The sequence below is a fragment of the Alligator mississippiensis genome, chromosome 1 (genome assembly GCF_030867095.1).
Source record: "Alligator mississippiensis isolate rAllMis1 chromosome 1, rAllMis1, whole genome shotgun sequence".
Lineage (NCBI taxonomy): Eukaryota > Metazoa > Chordata > Crocodylia > Alligatoridae > Alligator > Alligator mississippiensis.
In genome coordinates, this window is record NC_081824.1 from 302,204,956 (window position 1) to 302,222,194 (window position 17,239).

Consider the following 17,239-nt stretch of genomic DNA (forward strand, 5'->3'; position numbering starts at 1 on the left):
AGTGACTTGGTTACTATACCATGTTACTGTACTGCAATAGTAAACTGAATTGTATACCTGAGTGGAGTTAGATAGTTGGTTTTTCCACGGCTCCTCTGCGCTGCTGGTCAGGTTTGTGCGGTTATGAGGTAGAGAGAGTGCGTTTCGCTGCGGGTAAGGCACGTTTCCATTACTTCCACTTCCTGTTATGTGATTATTGCCTATCAAAATAGTGTCTGTACTACCCAGCGTTCTTGCTGTGCTGCAGGGAACTTGGCCTGCTGGAAAGGGTCCATTAGCCATAGGCTGCCCAGGGCAGGCCGGACGGATTCCAGGCTGAGCGACATTAGGCACTCTGGTTAGAGCAACTTGAGGTTGCTGACCAGAGACAGAGTTTGTAGGCAGTGATGAGTCAGCTGTTGGCCCATTAGGAATTCCAGTAGATCGTACCTGTGCAACTCCTGTTTGTCTAATCTAATGAAATACAAATACAACAAAAGAGCATAGCTAATTATCTGATTAAACAATAAATATTATGTAGCATATATTTCTACTACACAGGGGGCATTGTCTACACGTGCTGCTATGGCACTGTTGTTCCTGAGCCATCATTTAGTACTTACTGTGCCATGTGATAGTATGCGCAAAAGGAACAGCTAGTATTGCGCTGTGCGTACCACACATGGTTATTTTTAAGCACTTCATCGCTGTAGCAACCCACTATAATGGGGAAGTGTATCACTACGGTGACATAGCTGCAGCATCACGGGTTTTGACTGAAGACGCTGCATCGCCGTAGCGCATTGCTACGGCAGCAAAGCATCACATGCAGACATGCCCAGGAGGATTTAAAGGTTCAGTTTAAAATTTTTATTTTTATTCAACCAATCTTTTTGGTAGGTCAGAAATCAGATATTTTCAAAATGTGTATTGAGTAGGTCTGACTGATGTGCTCACAAACAGTGAGTAAATCACATTTTGGAATACTATTCCTTCAGACTATTAACAGCAATAATATTAAGTCTGAGAGATGCAGTTTTTACAACTGGACACTGTGAAAGTGAGCAATGAACAAGACTGAGAGACTGAGATATCAGAGGACTACTATTACAAATGGGTATTTCTTAGACTGCTCTTCAAAATGCTGCTGGTTAACTTATTTAGGAAAATCCATTTTAAAGGTTGGCTAGTTATTCTCTTTGGTAGTCCCATCATACAGAACAAATAAGCACAACTGTCTTTCAGCCAGGAAGCTTCAATGAAAAAAGAAAAATATATCACAATGTAATGGAAACAGAAGATGTTATGTAACATGCTGAAAAGTGCACAAAAACTTGTACAACAGGAATAGCTCAGAGTTCAAAAAAAGAAAATAGACTGCATTACTGACGCAAGTTCTGAAGAACAGAAAAATATTTTTGCTCTCACCTGCTGGTGTTGCTGCATGAAGACAAACTGACTCTCCAGCTGTTCCAGCATTGCTTTCTGTGCTGGATTTAAATTATTTCTGTTTGCACGCAGCTGATCCAAGTGCTGGAAAATATAATACCATGGTATTCTTCAGAATAGTTCGGATAGTTTATTTTAAAAAGAAATCCCATTATGACCAGAGGAAAAAAAATTAAACTGTGAAAACATGACCAAAAGCTGTTTTAGGGGTCCAAACCTCTTTCTAAAAGCTACTACATTATAATAAGCACTTAATACCAGTACCTTTCCTCCCCACATGTAGTCAGATTCCTATTACTAAGGAGAACTGAGTTTCACAGATGAAAGAGAAAATAATAACAACAATAATAACAACAACAACAACAACAACAAAAGAAGTAAAAATATTACCAGTATATTTTGGAAGAAAAGTTTTGAGGTAGTCTCTCTGTAAATTAAATTACATACACACACTACAACATGGATAAAGGTTTTACTCATTTTCACTTTAGGTGACCTTCACAACACCTTTCTGGCTTTGCCCTTCAAGGGTAATGAAACCATAATAAATTAAGGTTGATAAATCATTTATTCTATGTATAGACAAAAGGGACTAATGACAATGTCATTTTAAAAGGAAGAAACTGGGAGAGGAAAGAGAATGCTAGAGCAGTATGAAAGAGAAGAAAAGTAAGAGATGCAGAATAAGATGACAGTTGACAAAGTTTATATGAAGAGGGGGAGATGAAAATGAGTGAGGCAGCAGGAGTTGGGACAGAAGAGGGTGTAAAAAGTCAAACAGCATAAAATACCAATTTTGACTGGCCAAGGGACATTAGCTAAGGAATATTCTTTTAAAAAACAAATTTCTAAAACTGTTTCTTCTTTTGCTATTGCTGAACGTGGAACAAATTACCAATGCAACTGACTGAAGCTGAAGAACAAATTTAAATAAGCTGAAGAACAAAAGAATTATCAAAAGAAACTGGATTTGAACCAAGATTTCAATAATCCAATGTTTTATTACAGAGACTATGTGGTGTGAAACCCAGGAGTATCAGATTTAATTTGAATACACTCACGTGTGAAAACCTTTGCAAAAAGTCTTAACTTTCTTCATTAATGGTTTAATCAACTTATAGAACGAGGATCCAAGAAAAGTAACTCACAGGGGAAGAAGGGATTGCAGGAGTTCTACAGCTCTTTAAAAATCTCAGGCAGTACTGTAAGTGCTACTATTTTTCTGACATCCCAAAGTATGACAACTTTTAAAATGTTAAAAGAAAAGAAAAAGGATTACTTTTATCTATCCATTTTACAAATTTCTTAGAGCACTTAAATATTTAGTATTTAGCTAAGGTCATTCATTAAAATAAATTCAGGCTTTTAAAAATATAAATTTAGGCTTCATCTTATGCACATCACAGGGAAGCTAAAACTATTAAAGCTATTCCTATCAACCTATAAGCAGTATAAGCAAAATATACTGAAGTATTTTATATCCGATTTCAATTTGAGAAATTTACAACTGATCAAAAGTTTTCAGGTGTTCGTATTCAAGTAAGAAAATAAATCTCATGTCACCTAGAGCTTTCCTTCAATGTACCTACCTGTAATTTCTGTGGTGTCAAGCACCAAGAATGAACTTGTTGCTGTACAGGAGGATGTGACACTGTATGGCCACTGCTCCATGCATCTGAAGTATTCTGAGGAAGAATTAAATTCAAAGGTGTGACTATCGAAAGATCAAACAATTATACAAAAACTAGATAGTAACTTATTAATGAAAGTTCTTATCACAGGTTCAAGAATAATAAAATATATAAAAAGTATGCTAATATATACTATACTTCAATCTATTTAAGTCAACAAAATTTAAGAACAGTGCAACAAAGGTAAACAACATCAATAAATTATCTAATACCATTATGACAAAGAACCAAATCACATTGAGAGGTTAGTTTAAAGGTGTACTATCATTAAAGATAGAATATTTCACCTATTATAATAACAGCATTATGTGATGATGAAACATTTTGGATTCTAAATATAAGTCAAGGCAATAGACAGGACAACATGATCATTTCCCTGTCTAACTATTACCCTACATACTTGTATTTTGTTCTGAGGTTGGGATTATTACTTATATAGTGCCACTGATGTGTACTGCATTGGGGGAGTTACTATTTTAATTATAATCTTCTAATTAAACAGATGGATGAAAATGCACTAACCTCATTCCATACTTAAAACATTCCACACCTTGGTGCCAAAGGATTACAATTACAGCAAAAGTGCTGTGTACATGGCATAATTGCTGTGCAGTTTTTTGTATATTTTTGGCATGGGGACCTTTAATTCACCAGAATATATACCTTTGATGGACTAGATGTTCTTTTCCTCTTGGCAGGACTGGACAGGTCATCTACTTGGCTAGAAGGAATCATGTGTAGTGGCAAGGATTGCTGTGAAATTGGTGTTTGAGTGAGGCCTAGTACAGGTTCAGTATTTGGATGATGAGGTTTACAAGCCTAAGAATCACAGAAGACAAAAATATGGTTCTATATATTCTTAATTTTTTCCTTTAAACTATATACTTTTACCAGCTGCATATTTTAAAAGGGCTGTGTGAATATGCTGAAGTTGACCTCAGTAACTGAAAATCAGTTTCCATATGGTCATCAATGGAGGAATGTGTACCTTTCATGGCATCATCATCATTATTATTATTATTATTTTTTTAAATATCCATTGTAGCATTTCAACTTAAGATGAAAATTCTCAAAGTAATGAAAATCCACAAAGGTTCTAAAGTGGTACCCCCATATTTCTCTCACTTTATAGGGAGTCTTTTCTGAGTTAGTATCCCTTTGCAAATAAATCAAAGGCTTTTTATTCATGAAAGCCAGACCTGAACTCAAGTAAAATATGCTTGACCACTACAGATTGTAAAGAACCCTTAAAGCTGGGCACCTGCAGAATATAACCCAACTTCTCACCTGCTGTGCTGTGTTCATGGCACCCTGCCTGGAGGTAAGCTCTGCGGGGATTGGTAGGCTCCATGCCTCCTCAATACTAGGAAGTAATTTAGTTTTATTCTGTAGACTACCTTGTGGAAGGTTACACAACTGAGCCTAGGAAAAATTATGTAAAAAGCAAATTTAACACAAGCCTACTTTAGTAAGAGCAAGTCCACGAAATCTTCCTAAAATCTGTAGCTAATTACGTCTTAAAGAAAGGATAGATTTAAAATTTGGGGTTTCAGAAAGGTGCTAAGTATAAAGAGGGTAACCAGAATATAAACCTTTGTGAGAATCAGAACAAAGTTGAGCTCTGGTTTCAGAGGTCTCGTAACTCTTTTCTTCTGAAATTGCAAACAAGAGTGAAAGATAGTGCGTGTGTGTTCTCTCTCTAAATGCTATGACAACTTAAAAATGTAGACAATACATAGAAAAAATTAAAGCAATGTAAATCAATATGCATTGAGTAAGCGTGCAAAACAGCATTTTTAAAGGATTGAATCTCACTTAAAAATGAAAAGTAAAATGATTTTACAAGCTATGGTATGTTTACAATACATATGGAAACAGTTTATACACACCATGAAACAATTACACATTAACTTGTGTCATTTCCCCCTCCCCTCTGTTATATACCTGATAAAATATTTCCCTTTTCTTAAAGCTTTAAGTTTTACCTGTAAATACTTTATCCGTGCTGCAAGTGCAGAGGTATTACTACAATTTTTGCTCCTAGTTGCATTTAAGTAGCATTTAATGGCATCCTGAGGCTGGTTGCAGGACTCATAGAGTGTGCCTAGGTCCATCCAGGCTGCAGCATGGCCGTGGTCCAATTGTACAGCACAGATATAGGCCTGTAAAGCATCCATAGGCTGATTCTGCTGTTGATACAGCACACTAAATAGAAAGATTAATGAAATTCAGAATTTGTAGAAATATCCAAATAAAAAGGAATAATATACCCAGCCCCTACCAAAATATGGTATTAAAAAGGATAATGAGAATTGCTAAGTGGAATATGCTACTACCCGATTTATTGTGACATCCGTGAAGTGCTACATTTTTATACTTTAATGTGCAAAGCAAATACAAAACATGTCCAGAATCATAAAACTTTAAGCAAGTAAATATCCATGTATTACCTTTACTTCAAAACAAGCATAGCATGACTGATAGAACATTCACATATTAAACTAGAAATCTGATATAACATCAATGTGCTGAACTAGAAATTAGAAGCTCTCTGACAGTGGTCTGCAACCTTTTTAAGTAGATCACTTTTTGAATTAAAAAGCAACCCCAGATCTACTGTGCCCCCCCCCCTGGTCAGTCTGTGGTGGTGGTGGGGGGGGGGGGGAAACGGGACGGACAGATCAAGGTGGAAGGGAGAAAATTATTTGGGGACATGCCCCCCAGCAGGCAAGTCTGTAGAGGGAGGGGCAGGAGAGGGGAAAGGGCTGTGGAGGGGGAGCAGGGCAGATCAAGCCCCCAGCTGGAAGGGAGGGAGCAGGGCACAGGCAGGAGCGGGGGGGGGGGGGGCCCTGACCACGTGGCGAGACAAGCGGAGGCCTGGGGGGCACATCCCCCACTCCCCACAACCTCTGCTCCTGCCTGTGCGCTGCCCCCTCTCTCTCCACTAGGGCCTCGATCTGCCCCCCCTCCCAGCCGGTAAGGGAGGGAGTGGGGCTGGGGCAGGCCCTGTACAGTTAGGGTGCAGGACAGAGCCGTGACTGGCTCGTCTGGGGGCGGGCATGCAGCACAGGAGGGCATGGGGGGTGTTCACCCCTGGAACTGCATGCGGTGCTAGGCTGTTCCTGGCGGGGGTACTGGGCTGGGCTCAGGCCTGACAGCAGCAGTTGGAAGCGGGGCTGGGGGGAGAGCTGCAGCCACTCAAAAATTCGTTGTAGCCCCGCCCAACCTCCCTCCTAGCACCGCTGCCACCTGCACCAAGTGCAGCACGGTCCAACCCCCCCCCCGGGAAGAGCCCAGCGCAGCCTCCTACCACCATCCTGCAGTGGCAGCCCACCCTTCCCTCTGTGCAGATCCCAGGCACACAGCCCCCATACCCTCTGGGAGGGCGGGAAAGGGGTGGGGGGAGGGGAAGGCTGTGCCAGGCTCTGGGCTCTTCCCAGCAAGGGAGGGGGGGTTGGGCTGCACTGTGCTCAGGAAGGGTGGCGGTGCTGGGAGGTGGTTTTTGGGGGGCGGAGGGGGGGTCACACTCCGCCCTGTGTACAGATCTAGGGACAGTCCCCCATGACCTCCCGGGCTGCATGCCCCCCCCCCCCCCCAGCCCCCTGCAGATGAGCCATTCACAGGTCCATCCCACGTCCCACCCCAGCTGTGCATGGCCTGTCCCTGTCCCTGTCCCGCTCCCTCCCTCACCACTCCTGCAGCCGTTCATGCTGTCCTGCCGGGGGGGGGGGGGGGGGCGGCAGCATGTGCCCACCATCTGTGTGCAGCAGAGGCAGCTGCTGTTGTGGGCTGCGCTTTGCAACCTGAGGCCCACTGCAACTGGTCTGGGAGTAGCTCAATGCCACATGCATCCCGCTGCTGGGCTAAGCATCACCCCTTGCTCACCCAGCAGTGGGTGCATGTGGTGTCGGGCAGCTTCTGGGCCAGCTGCGCTGGGCTCAGGGCACAAAGCCCAGGCCGCAATGGCAGCCACCTCTGCCACACACAGGTGGGGGGGGGGCACATGCCCCATGGTGCCTCTGCCAGGGTGTGCACAGCGGCAGGAGACCCCTGCACCCCTGGACATGCCACTGAGGTTCAATCCTCTCACCTCCCCCTGGCCCAGGCCTCACTCATCTTACGTCTGCTTCCACACACTGTCCCTCACCATGGGGGCATTGATCTGGCCCCTGCCCCGTCCCTCCCTCACAGACTAACCTGCTGGGCTGGGGTGGGGGGGGCACATGCATGCATGCACTCAGTGCCCCCAGCCTCAGATCAACTGCAAGAGGCTCCATGATCGACCAGTCGATCACAATTGACCAGCTGGTGACCACTGCTATATGATCAAACGAGACCACTAAAGTGCTAAAAAAGATAAACCTCCATAAAAATGCATTAAAATTCAATGACAATACTGCTTTTCCCTAATTAATTCTTACCCTATAGAACACCATGTATCTGCACTTGCTTCTGATTTATCAATAGATTGCCTATAAGATATAAAGGCATCCTGAACTTTCCCAATACTTGAATAGCACCTGGGAGAAAAGAGAAAGAACTTCTGTAATATTTAACAAAATGATTAATGAAGAAGGCTTGCAATAATGCTAGTATAAATCATGCAAATACATGCTCAGACATGCTTAAAATTTTTTTGCCTTTTTTGTAAGTTAGACAGAAACCAATTGTCATGAACTTCTCAATCAAAATGACTAATTATTTGTATAACATAATTAGTTCATTTTTCAGCACCAGCTGCCCACAGTTTAACATTTTAAGTGCCCTCTATATGAAAAATGCCAACATTCAGAATTAATACAATTCTGAAGATGAACCCTTGTTTCACTTGTAGTAACTAACTAGTTAAAATGAACATTATAATACAGATAGCAATAAAGTAAACTGAGTATTTGGGAACAGGCAGCCTACACTGCAACATAAAAAAAGAATAATGTAACCATGTTATGAAAATTAAAATACTATAAAACAGTCTGTAATTATAACAGTGATATTTTTAAAACTCTACACTACCTCTTTTGTCTTCTTTGGACAACTATATAGTGATAATATTTATAAGTCCTTCCTTGATAAAAATGTTCAACAATAAACAATAAAAAGTATAGTTTTACTGTGTATAAATAGCAACAAACTTAGTGAAAATTCTGATTTTACTATTCTGGATAGTTCCATAATTTAATCACAGCAGTAAGTACATCTAAGAATGTCAAAAGTTGCATGACATGCTAAACAAAAACAAGAGTTAAAAGAACTGAAGGCAACAATTTGGCTACAAGGAGAAATGCTTGTCTTGTCAAAATCAAATGTAAAATAAAAGCAGTGAATTTTTTTTCAAATGAAAAAATAATGCGCTTAAGTTTGCATACAATATGGGTCTACTGTCTATACTGCCTATACTCCATTCTTTGTTTGGACAAGAATTACGTATTTTTATACTAAATAGATAAGAAAGGAAAGTTTATACTAGTAAAGAACAGGCAGGGGCAAGTATTATCAATGTAATACTTTTCTTGATTGGATGGAAGAGATCTGTTCTCAAGAACACACTCAAGTCACCCTGAAGTTGCAGCCTAGAGAATATAAACCTTATTACTATTAAGCTAATAACTGAATAAAGGGTTATTGCAAGCTGAATTAATCTGCTAAAAACTAGCTTTTATTTAAAAAAATAAATAGAAAGGCATAAAATGAATACTATTTAACTTACAAGGCAATATTACTTTTGCTAAACAGAGTTAATATTAAAGGTATGGACAAACTATCAAGGCATACAGTTTACAAATAATATATGTATTTATATAGAGAAAAATAAAGCATTACATATTTTAGTATAAGAGCTTGTGCATGAAAAAGAGGAAAAGAATAATAAAATAATGAAGCTAAATGCAAGCATTTTTGCAGACAACTGCAAGTAAAGAGGGATGATGCAGTTTGATGTGGTACACAGAGGAAAAGCAAGCAGAGTAGAAACAGGCTACAGCAAACATGCAACTTGGATGACAATAGCTTAAAGTCCAAAGAGTCTCGCACACTTTCACTGATATACATGAAATATTTTCTGCTTACCTATTTTAATGTTTACATTATGTATTATGAACAGTAATTATTTCTATTTCTCAAAACCACTTATACTTAATTATATTGATAATTTTAGAACAAACAACAAAGCTACACTTCACTAGCTACAATATTTTTCCTTATTTTTTCAAAGTTAGTGCTGTAACTTGAAGAAAAAGTATTCTTCAATTGAAACTTTCATGATACTTCTTTGTGAATGAGAACACTTATCTGAACGTATTCAGCTCAACCAGTCTCTCAGAACAGGCTTTATTAAGAAAAAGAACGAACAAAACAGCTTTATACCACAAGTTCTCACCTTCCCAGGAAATACCAGGATTGGCCAGAATTAGGATCTGCCTCTAGAGACTTCTGGAGATACTGAATAGCATAACTTTCCTTGGTTGCTTTGTCTCCTAGCTGATCCACGGTGTGATGCATCCAGCCTACAGAAGAAATAACAAATCACAGAAACCAAGTTCTCAAGTACTTTTTCTTAATTTCCTTTGGTGTCGGTAATATTTGTCCTCTTTAAAAAAAAAAACAAACACAAAAAATCAACTGCATACAAGATTACTGATACAGTTTTCAAAAGCTCCTAAATCAGAAAGTGGCCTTAATTTTATTATTGATTGTTGGGTACCCTTTATGCATGTTTTCTTAGTAATCTGTGGAAGTGCTCTTCTGCCAATAACATTACATATATCTATATCTATAAAAATTATTTAGAATCGAGTATAATCTACATTCTCTTTACAGAATCTAGCCAAAAATAAAGTCAACTGAAGTTGTCCCTGATTATGCAAGTGTTAATTAACTGTCAACATCTTTACAAGGACAAGGATCCATTACAATTGAATCACAGGAATCTAGGGTTAGAAGCGACCTCAAGCCAACACTGTTCAAGGCAGAATCACCCCTGTCTAAATCATCCAAGAAAAGTGTTTGCCTAAGTTGCTTTTAAAAACTTCCAAGGTTGGAAACTGAATAACCTCTCTAGGTTAAGCACAGTAAAGTTGCTCTATCTGGCCCTCCATGCTAATAGCAGGCAACTGAAGATGGGAGGTGTGGCCAGAGGGAATGGCATGCTGCAGAATCAGAGCCCTGGTGGGCACGGCAATCGGCAGCAGAAGGGTGAGCAAGGTTTGACACCCAAGGTCACTCTCTGACCTTCATCATTGTCACAACCCTACTTCCTCAGCTGTCAGCCCTGCTGCTGCTGCTGTCATGTGCCTTGTACTGGAGATGCTGCTGCAGAACAGGGCACATAGTAGCAGCACCAGGTCCACCTCTGGCAAAGGGCATAAGGTGGCAGCTCCAGCTCTAGCATAGAGCAAGCTGAAACATTAGCTCCAGCCCTGGGGCACGTGGTGGGGGCTGGAGCTGCCGCTATAGGCCCCGCGATGGAGCCGGAGCTTCTACCACCACTGCCACGTGTCCCAAATCAGAGCTGGAGTTGCTGCATGCCCCAGGCTAGGTCTGGCCTGGGAGAAGCCAAGCCCTACAGTCCAGTTCTGGCCTGGGGCACAAGGTGCATATAACATCCCTGCTGTAGGTAATCTCTTCCAGTATTGAACCACTCTCCCACTGAGAAACTTATTTCTAACATCCTATCTAAATTTCCCTTGTTGCAATTTAATACTATTGCTCCTTATCCTGTACCTTGCAGCCACAGAAAAGTTTAATCACCATCCACTTTATAATAACCCTTTACATATTTGAAACTTATCAAACTTCTCTTCAGCCTTCTCTTCTTCAGTCTAAATCCAGTTTTTAATGTGGTGTACTAGATTCCTTTTACTTCCCCAATTCCTTGACACATGGTAGAGTTTTGCTTGGTTTTTTTTATAGTGTGTTTCGTGGCTTAGGTCTGTGAGTGCTGGGAGTGGATGATCTTACAAACCTTTTAAACAGCCCTGGCTTGCAAAAGGAGAGTGAATTTGATGATGCAGGGGGCCAAAGCCATAAAAAAAAACCCACAGAAAATAAGCCTGGAAAATGTTAACTTCTCCCCCTCCCCTCCTTTCGCTCACTCACACAAGTGCTTTTTCAGTTGCTTTGGACATTACTACTATTGTCCCTGTTAGGTAAGCCCATAACACAATCTTCAACTTGGTCCCCTAGATCCTCCAAGCCATATTGCATATTTGGAAGATTCTTCCAGCAGAACAGCTCAACAATACAGTTTTCCTCTGCTTCTACACCATCAAAAACTCTTGGCTCAGTCTTTCAACATCTTGGTTACTATATCATCATCTCCTCTGGCCTTGACAAGTATAGTCTTCATTGCTGACTTGCTACATTTTTTAAACCTTTGGTTGCCACTTTGCACCTTTGAGGGGTCCTTGCAGTCCTCCCCAAAACATAAGCCCTGGAGTTATGTCTCTATGTAAGACACTTAGTTAAGTGTATTAGTGTGTTGAGTGCGTCTGTCCCTCCCAGTTTAGACACACTATTGTGCCTTACTTCTACTTTACTCTTCAGTGCCTAACTTGTATTTCCAAATGCAAAGCTGAATTTTACACAAGTGTTTCACTCTTGGTTCTTCATTAATCAAGTAAAAAATGTCTTCAAAACCAAAAACATTTGCTTTTGGACACAATCTTTCATCCCTGTATGTCTCCAAATACTTCTGGCCCTTTCCCAAGTCTTCAACCTCTTCCTTGGATCAGCAGTTAACTGCATCTGCTTAGCACAGCCTTACACTAATCTTGCTCCTGCTCCAACTCCTTTTATGCAAATATTTTTACTGGTCTTCCTTTGACTTTTAGCTACTGTTCTTCTCCAGGCAGCAGGTCTTCTCCAAATCTCTGAAGAGACCTAACACACCAGTTTTTCCCATCATCTGACCTTGCCTTTTATTTTCTATGTTGCTTGCTAGGGCTGTGTGAAATTTCAGCAGCTGTTTTGTTTCAGAGGTGTTTCATCAGGCCATTTCGGCGCCTAAAACACTGAATCCTAATCGAAAAGGAAGGCTCTGAAATGTTTCGGAAATGTTTTGGAGAATTTCAGTTTCAGAGCTGGGCTTGCAGGGAACAAAAACTAAGAGGGAAGGGAAAAGTGGGGAGGGAGGACTGCTCTGATATTGACATCTACCTCCCAGTTCAATTCCACAGCTCTCTGATGGCTTCCCCCAGCTCTCTGATCATTTCCCCGAGTGCTGGGAAGACTGCAGTGCTGCCGCTGGCCCCAGCCTCCAGCAGCAGCCTGCTAAAACCTGGCACACAGATCTGGGGGCCCGCACTCCCCGGGAAGAGCTGGGGGAACGATCAGAGAGCTGCGGAAATAGAACCGGGGGCTGGGGTGTCCCTGCCGCACAACTGGGCTCAGCAGGGAGCAGAGATCTGCGCCAGGGTATCCTTGCCGCTGCTGCCCACCTCATACAGTCCCATGTCGCCAGGGCAGCGCAGGGCGGGCAGCAGCATCGAGGAAACCCACAGTGCTGATCTCTGCTTCTTAGGGAGCCAAGTTGTGTGGCAGGGACCAGAAGGCTTGCTCACCGCTCTGCACTGCTTCCCTGTCCTGAGACCCCAGCATGACAAGGATCAGAGATCCACGTGGGCGTCTCCTCACCTGCACTGAGGGGCAGCAGCCCCCTCTCCTCCCCTGGACGAGCCACCCATGGCCCTGTCCTGCTCCCCGCTGGGACCCTGCAGCCCCCAGCCTGGGTAGGTAGGGCTGTACAAAGCTTCCCTTGAAGCCCGTTGGAAACAGATTCAGCTGAAACGAAACAAGACAGTGATCTGAAACACCAAAATGAATCACTGTCCTCCGAAATGGCCAAATCCGAAATGAAACACAGCTGTTTCGCACAGCCCTATAATGCTTGCATACTAAGTCATATTTCTCAGAGTAATCTCTCTGCAAGTTCCTCTGGCCTATGGCATCTAATATCCTGGGCCTCAGAGGGCTATACTCCCAGACCAAATGCAGTGGGGTACATCTGCATGTAAAGACTAGCACCTTACTATAGGCCCAAATATTTACAGTCAAGAGGGGAAACTGTCATCTCTAGTTTACTAGGTAAGTTTATGAGAAGGGTCTGACTAAAAGGATTACTGAATTTTTGCTTGATGTTCACTCTCAATTGTCAATTATTCAGTACCAATTTTCAAATGGGAAAAAAAGATGAATGGAAGGAGGGCAAATTAATAGTTAAAGAAATAAATAAATAACATGAGAGAAGTGATACAGAATTCATATTGGATCAGACAATTCTGTAAACAGAACCATGACTAAGTTCCTTGTTTAAACAAAACATCTAAAATATAGATAAGTTAAATATAGCCTGCTCTACCTGTCCAATAAAGTATATGTCTGGACTAAAGATTATAGCTGAATTTTTCCTAACATGTAAAGTAGGGTTTTAAATGCACTTTTCCTTCTTTAATGCAGATTTAATAATAAACCTTCACAGTAACTTAAAATTAAATAATTAAATAAATAAATAAATAAATAAATAAGTAAATATCGGTGGTGCCAGCATCTTTTCAGTAATGCTGTCAGTCAATATAAGAGGTAAAAACTAGATCTATAACACCTTTCTGTTAGGGATGCACCAGTAAGGATTTTTTTGGCCGATACCAATGGCTGATTATTAACAAGCCATATCAGCTGATACTGGTCCAATTGCTGATATTCAGCCCAGCAGCCTGGAGAGCTGCATTGGGCTGCTAAGCCTGTGAGGGGGGAAGGGCATGGGGCAAATTGAGAGGGCATGCACACAGCCAGGAGTGTAGCCTGGCAGCTTGGAGAGCTGCGTTCTGCTGGTAAGTGGGGGGGGGGGGGGAAGGGGGAGGCAGATCGAGGCCCCAACAATGAAGGAGGGAGTAGGGCTGGGGTAGGGACAGGCACCACATAACCATGCTGTAGCCCCCCCCGGCAGCCCCTGTCAGCACTGCCAACGCTCGCTGCCCTGAGTGGGTAGCCCAGCCTCACCCTGCACAAAGATCCGTGGGGCACATGCCCCCCCCCCACTCCAATGATGTTCCCAGGCATGCGTGCAGTGGTGGGAGCTATCCCATCCCTGCGATTCCCAGATTACTCACTCTCAGCTGTCCTGCACCCCACCCCGCCTGTGCAGCACCTGTCCCTGCACCAGTCCCATTCCCTCCCTCACTGTGAGGGCCTCGATCTACCGCCCAGACGCCCCTTCTCTCCCCCCCCCACCCCTTTCCCCCCAGACTTACCAGCAGGACACAGCTCTCCAAGCTGCCAGGCTCCACTCCTGGCTGTGTGTATGCTGCAGCTGCACACATGCACACAGCATGTATCAGCAATATTATTGGCCACATCAGTCAAAATGCCGATTGCCAATAATGCAATTTTCCTTATATCAGTGCCAATATGATATGGACCGATGTATCGGTGCACCTCTACTTTTTACATTGCAGAAAATGAACATGCTAAACCCCAAAACAGTGCAGTTCAGCTATGCTTAGAGAACTTTTTCAAAAACATAAAAGGAGGTGGGCTACTAGCTACCTTGCTTCTAAAAACCAACACAGTATCACTAGGAATCTAACTAAATCACACTGAAAATTTCAGTGTCAGGGCAGCTAGGATCTGGAACCAGCTTCCAAGGGAAGTGGTGCTGGCTCCTACCTTGGGGTCTTTAAGAGGAGGCTTGACATTTACCTAGCTGGGGTCATTTGAGCCCAGTTTTATCTCCTGCCCAAGGCAGGGGGTCGGACTAGAAGATCTACAAGGTCCCTTCCGACCCTACATCTATGAATCTGTGAAAAAATTGCACTGTGCAATGGCTCCTTTAATCTTGCTCTTTTCACTTTGCACCTACACTGCTGCTGATTGACTGAGGGACCCCTGCAGCTTGCTGCTGACTGGCTGGGAGGAAAAAAACCACCGTTTTATACACGCCACAGTTTTTGCCTCCTAGCTGATCAACAGCAAACAGCAGGGCCACCAAGGCCCCTCTGCCAATCGGTGGTCGGAGGCAAAACCCATGGTTTTTGCCTCCCAGCTAATCAAGAGCAACCAGCAAGCGGTAGGGCCATGGAGGTCCCAATCAGCAGCCGGGGGGGGGGGGGGGAGGGGCGGGGGGAAGCAGAAAAAATAAAAGCAAAATTAGAGGAGCTACTGCGCAGTGCAATTCCAGCGCAATTTAGGTAGATCCCTACTATCACCTAGTACAGCAGTATAAATCAGGGCTGTCCAGCTTCTAAGGGGTCAGGGGCCAAACCATGTCACCAATGGGGGTCACACACCAGCAAATTGTGCAAGGGCAACCCAGACTCCCCTATTTAAAATATCCGTTTTCCTCTGGTACGTGTCTTATTCATTGTTATTCTCACTAACATGGATGATTATTTAGTAAACTATGACTTATCTTAAAACACAGGGCCTTCAAAAACCACATTTTCTGAATGCAAAGACTGAAAAATAAAAGAGGCAAATCCAAACACACAGCATTTTTTGTTTAGCTTTTTACATACCTAACTGCTGTAAGACAGCTGCTTTTACTTGTGCAGGAAGGTTTTCGGTCTGCAAAAGTTGTTCATAAGCTTCCTTTGCAGAGTGATATTTTCTCTGCGAAAGGGAAAGGAAGTAAATGGATTATTCATAAACCTTACAACCTACCTATACTATCAATTTTCACACAACCCTGATACCATAAAAACCTGGTCCTCAAAATACCAAAACTTTTTTCTTCTCAGAGAGAGCATATGAAAACTTTAATGATACAGATTTATGTTACAGTTGAATAACAACCTTCCTGAAGATACAATATTTGGTATAAAAATCAATACATAAAATAAAATAAGTTAGAGGAAAAGTCTGAGACACAGTATTCCATTTATATTAAAATTAATAGTCACTGAACCATTCCCACAGGTTTTCTTGAATTTGGGCCTACATATCTTCTGTAGCAAGGTTATATACTAAATTTATCACTAGAATAGCAACTTGGTCCATCCAAAAAGTTTGTAAGTTTACAGTCTAGAGATAATGCAATAAAAACACCAACAGACCTCTGCCCCCAAGCAAAAAAGTCTTCCAGCCTTCAGTATTTTGAAATCACCTTTTCAGTAACTGAAGCCTGCTGGTGGCAGTAAATGTTTACTGCCCTGTGACAGGATTTTAATCATGCTTCATCATACTGAGAGCTAAAATATTCAGAAAACTGCACATCTAGTAAAAAAGCCCTGTGCTATACCGAAAACATTAAGATACTTTCATTTGCAAGTTATGCCAGTGTGCTTGAAGCAAAAATCTTTAATTTCCAATTCATGTATATTATATTAGCAAGGCCCTGAAGTGCAAACTCACTCACAAGTGTTATCTATATGTTCAGAAACAAGGTGATGAAACTAGCTTCCCCGAACAGCAGGTGTGTATGTGCATTCTCTCTTTCATTCACTAGAAAGACTTTTCACAGTAACATTTCTGTAACTTGTTTTGCCTACCTTCCTCACACAGGTGGTACATTAATGTCATACTGTCATAACTAGCCAATAGTAAATGTAATTTTTAATGCTTTAATTTCTTAGTTTCCCTTCCCTGATTTCTAATCCGGAAGACAGATCCTGGCAGTCTAATGATACCAGTAAAACTTCTCAGACTTTCTAGAAAACTATACATAATACTCTAACATAAGTATTAAGTCCTGCTTGGCATAATTAAATACTGGACTTAAACAAAAGATGCGATATAAAACCGATCACTGAAGTGAGTTAGTTATTCTCTAGGTGTAAATGATCATGGCCTAGTTACATTTGTTATACAGAGACAGAGTATAGCCCTGAGCAGTAACACACATACTTGGTGCTTCAAATAGAAGAATTTCTTGAAGCTTAAACAACGAAGACAAAAACTGACTAGGAAGAAAAATGACATAAAACCACATAAATGACTATCAGAAGATGTTAAAATGTTTTAGATACCTCAAATATCACATTTCTACAATCACTTAAGAGATCTTAATGATTAAATGATTAAAAACCCAAAAGGCAACAAAAATGATAAACAAAAAAAAACTGGTAGCAATGGCCATAAATTAACAATTACAACATATAGACAGCTGAGGAAAAAACACAAACAAACTA

The 17,239-nt window shown here is 41.7% G+C and overlaps 1 protein-coding gene across 4 annotated transcripts in view; it reads right to left on the reverse strand.

Annotated features, from left to right (window-relative positions):
- The window catches only part of KDM6A (lysine demethylase 6A), a 246,088-nt gene that overhangs the window by 57,370 nt on the left and 171,479 nt on the right, over positions 1 to 17,239 (reverse strand). For 3 of the 4 annotated variants that reach the window (XM_059720780.1, XM_059720781.1, XM_059720782.1), the window contains exons 9-17: positions 15,629 to 15,722; positions 9,496 to 9,622; positions 7,541 to 7,639; positions 5,105 to 5,324; positions 4,407 to 4,541; positions 3,783 to 3,938; positions 3,018 to 3,113; positions 1,408 to 1,512; positions 58 to 453 (exon numbers count right to left, since the gene is read on the reverse strand). In XM_059720780.1, the coding sequence (XP_059576763.1) occupies positions 58 to 453; positions 1,408 to 1,512; positions 3,018 to 3,113; positions 3,783 to 3,938; positions 4,407 to 4,541; positions 5,105 to 5,324; positions 7,541 to 7,639; positions 9,496 to 9,622; positions 15,629 to 15,722 (1,428 nt within the window). The remainder of the gene's footprint in view (positions 1 to 57; positions 454 to 1,407; positions 1,513 to 3,017; positions 3,114 to 3,782; positions 3,939 to 4,406; positions 4,542 to 5,104; positions 5,325 to 7,540; positions 7,640 to 9,495; positions 9,623 to 15,628; positions 15,723 to 17,239) is intronic. The other variant, XM_059720783.1, reaches the window with a different exon arrangement.